Below are 2,866 nucleotides of genomic sequence, written 5' to 3'. Positions count from 1 at the left end.
ATCATATAAGGGTCCAAAGCTGGATTACCGTGCACTGCAGCTTATGGTCAACTTGATCATATTAAACGCATCAAAACAATTAACCAATACACAAACCGAAGCTTTCAACATGTGAACTGGAAACCTCACATTGAGAACCCCAAACTCTCTGCAAAAACCACTCATATCAGCTTGACCTAAAGCAAAAAAGCAAGGTCATATTTACATTGTAAGTTCTAGATCATCACCATGCCAACAGCTGCGCTGAAGCAAATGGGAACGCTAGAAGAAATTAAGAATGAACAAAATCGCTGCAGAACACGAGCCCTTTGCAAAGAAAAAAAAGTTCACTTTACAATTAAATTGTACAGGATGGAGCTAAATACAGATGAACAGGAAATTACAAGGGCATTCTTAACTTTGATACTAGACACTGGCTACCAGGCTAGGTTCATAAGACATTCCAATAAGGTTGTTTCGGTCAGGAGCTGCATCTTGAGACTTACGTTCCTTGCATGCATTATTGTCTGGTATCCAGTACCAAGTCTGTCGTGATAAGTCATAAATTACTGATTGCCAGCCACGATGTCTGCTGAAACAAATTAAATCTGTGTTTCCATAGCACTGGATCGCCAAAAAATATGGTATGTGAATCTTACTCAAAATGGAACTAGGCATGGAATCAATTTCTTTCCATTTTAAGGTGGCCCGATCAAGCTCCCAGATACGAACACTTTTTATTGTACTCTCAACAACTATTTTTCCAGCCAATAGTAATCGTCCCTGGCAAGCTAAAAGAGATGGGCACCGCAGATTTTTGGATGGCATCGCAACATCAAGATCGCACCAATCTTTCCGCAGCATATTATAAGACAACAATCGGTAACCTTGCGTAGATGAAATGGGCATGGTCAAACAATAGAAAGACCCATCGCACCATATAGCATGCACTTCATACCAGAATTGCAAGAATTCTTGCTCGGAATTACAATGATGAACCCAGCGACCGGTTATAGAGTCGTAAACCTCGGTGATGCTATTGCCAACATTTGTGTCCGTCGTTCCAGTTACAAGAATCTTGTAGCTGTTAGTGTTCTTGTCAGCAACCATTCCCAAAATGTCAATGTACCGGATCTGAAGCATGTCGGGTAGAACTCTATGAGATTTGGTAACTGGGTTGCAGATCGTGAGGGTCGGGTACTCTGTGGTTCGACTTCTAAAGCAGAGCAAGCCCCCTGACGATGCCATGAGAAGCACCTGGCGGGGATCTAAAGAGCACCTTGCAAATACGGGGATGTTATTCCAACTCTTTGAAATGGGGCTGAATGCCGCGAAGCCACGGGAATTGTGATACACAAGGAACCACGACACTTGGGGGGAAATCTTGACCCAAAGATTTAAGAAACTGCGGGAAGAAAGAATTATCTTCCATTTCTTGCAGACACGCCGGCTTTCAACCGCGGAAGAAACCGGCAAGAGGGCAAATACCCTTTCAGCAAGCTCCTGAGGCAGTTTATCCCAGACACTACGATGATAAACTTCGCCATTGACTTCTGTTTTTCTGTGCTTACACAATTGCTGTTTTGGGAAAGGTCTATCGTCAGCTTCCTTTGAGTCCATCTGAATGGTTCTACACGAGACGATCAACTTGAAAATTTCTCAAGGGCAACGATGACCTCACAACACAACCATCCTACAAGAAATTCATCAATAGAAAGCCTTAAATCAAATTCTTCGCTGGGGAAACGCGTTCAGGGAAGTAGCTGTCCTGAATCTCGTTCATCACAGAAGCGTGCAAAATCCTTCACTATAGGTGTTTGCACACTTCCGATTCTTCGAAATGCACGCTAGCTATTGCATACCGGATCATCGAGGAATTTACCCGAGACGTTCGGTGCAGAGAAGGGAGAGGGGGAAAACCCGCAGCGAACATCAAGGAAGGGGAAGAGGACGAAGGGGAAATCAGCCATTGGTGAAAACGGAAGCGTCGGGGTGCAGGCAAAGGAAGGAAGAGCCGAAATCTCCCTAGAAGAGCGAGAAACGATACAATACCTTAAGAAGATGAAGGAGGATGCAAGCGAAGAGAGGTGAAGACCGAAATCGCAAAGATTCGGGCAGGAAAAGCAGAGCAGGGGAGATCGAAAGGGGAAAGGAAGGGAGGAGTGAGGGAGAGGGGAGGGAAGAAGCTATGGAGGATCTGAAACCCTAAAGTGCAGAGGAAGCTACAGAAGAAGATGAAGAAGAAAGAAAGAAGACGAGTCTTTTCAAAGACGCACAAACTGCGTCCCCTCCAATCACCCCCCCTCCCCTCTCTCTCTCTCACACTTTCTCTTTTTTGGGTGAGAATTTCTCTCTTGACACTTTTTTAATGCACATTTTTTGGCCTGCCCTTTCGGACCTGTATCCTCATGGTTCTCCTCCTTCACAAGCTAACATAAGGGAACATAAGGGGTTTTTCACACCCGCCCGCACCACTCTCACCCCCAAAATGTGTGGGCACTGAGAAAACGAGAGTCCGGACTCACATCCATTCACAACAGGGCGGATTAAATATGAACATATATTAAATGCTTCCTTTACTTAACACCAAAAAAGATTGGGCTCAGTGGTAAGATTGTCAGCATGCCGGAGAGATCGTCCCATGTTCGGATCTCATGAGTGGATGGTCCTCGCGGAGGCGAAGTTGGGCGTTGTACCTAGGTCACCTAAGAAATTTTGCTCGGATAGGCATTTCATCGTGACGACGGGCAGACACATGTAGATAGGCCTCCTTGCAGGAGACAACTGCAATTGGTTCTCACCCCGTCTACTTTTTTGTGGGCACATGGGTGTGAAACCCCCTAAGTTGTTTGCATTATTTGTTGAGCATTATTTCGTGTAATTCAAG

The 2,866-nt window shown here is 45.0% G+C and overlaps 1 protein-coding gene across 1 annotated transcript; it reads right to left on the bottom strand.

Annotated features, from left to right (window-relative positions):
* Positions 1-326: 326 nt before the first annotated feature.
* On the bottom strand, positions 327-2,247 carry LOC147897914 (F-box/kelch-repeat protein At5g15710-like). Its single transcript, XM_087380849.1, has one exon. The coding sequence runs from the start codon at positions 1,597-1,599 to the stop codon at positions 406-408; it is 1,194 nt and encodes a 397-aa protein (XP_087236975.1). The 5' UTR covers positions 1,600-2,247; the 3' UTR covers positions 327-405.
* Between the last annotated feature and the right edge of the window lie 619 nt (positions 2,248-2,866).

The sequence above is a fragment of the Dipteris shenzhenensis genome, chromosome 10, assembly GCF_047967505.1.
Source record: "Dipteris shenzhenensis isolate YYH24624 ecotype China chromosome 10, Dip_SZ_1.0, whole genome shotgun sequence".
NCBI classification, from domain to species: Eukaryota; Viridiplantae; Streptophyta; class Polypodiopsida; order Gleicheniales; family Dipteridaceae; genus Dipteris; species Dipteris shenzhenensis.
The sequence above is the reverse complement of the archived record's forward strand: the minus strand, read 5'-3'. Positions and strand labels throughout refer to the sequence as shown.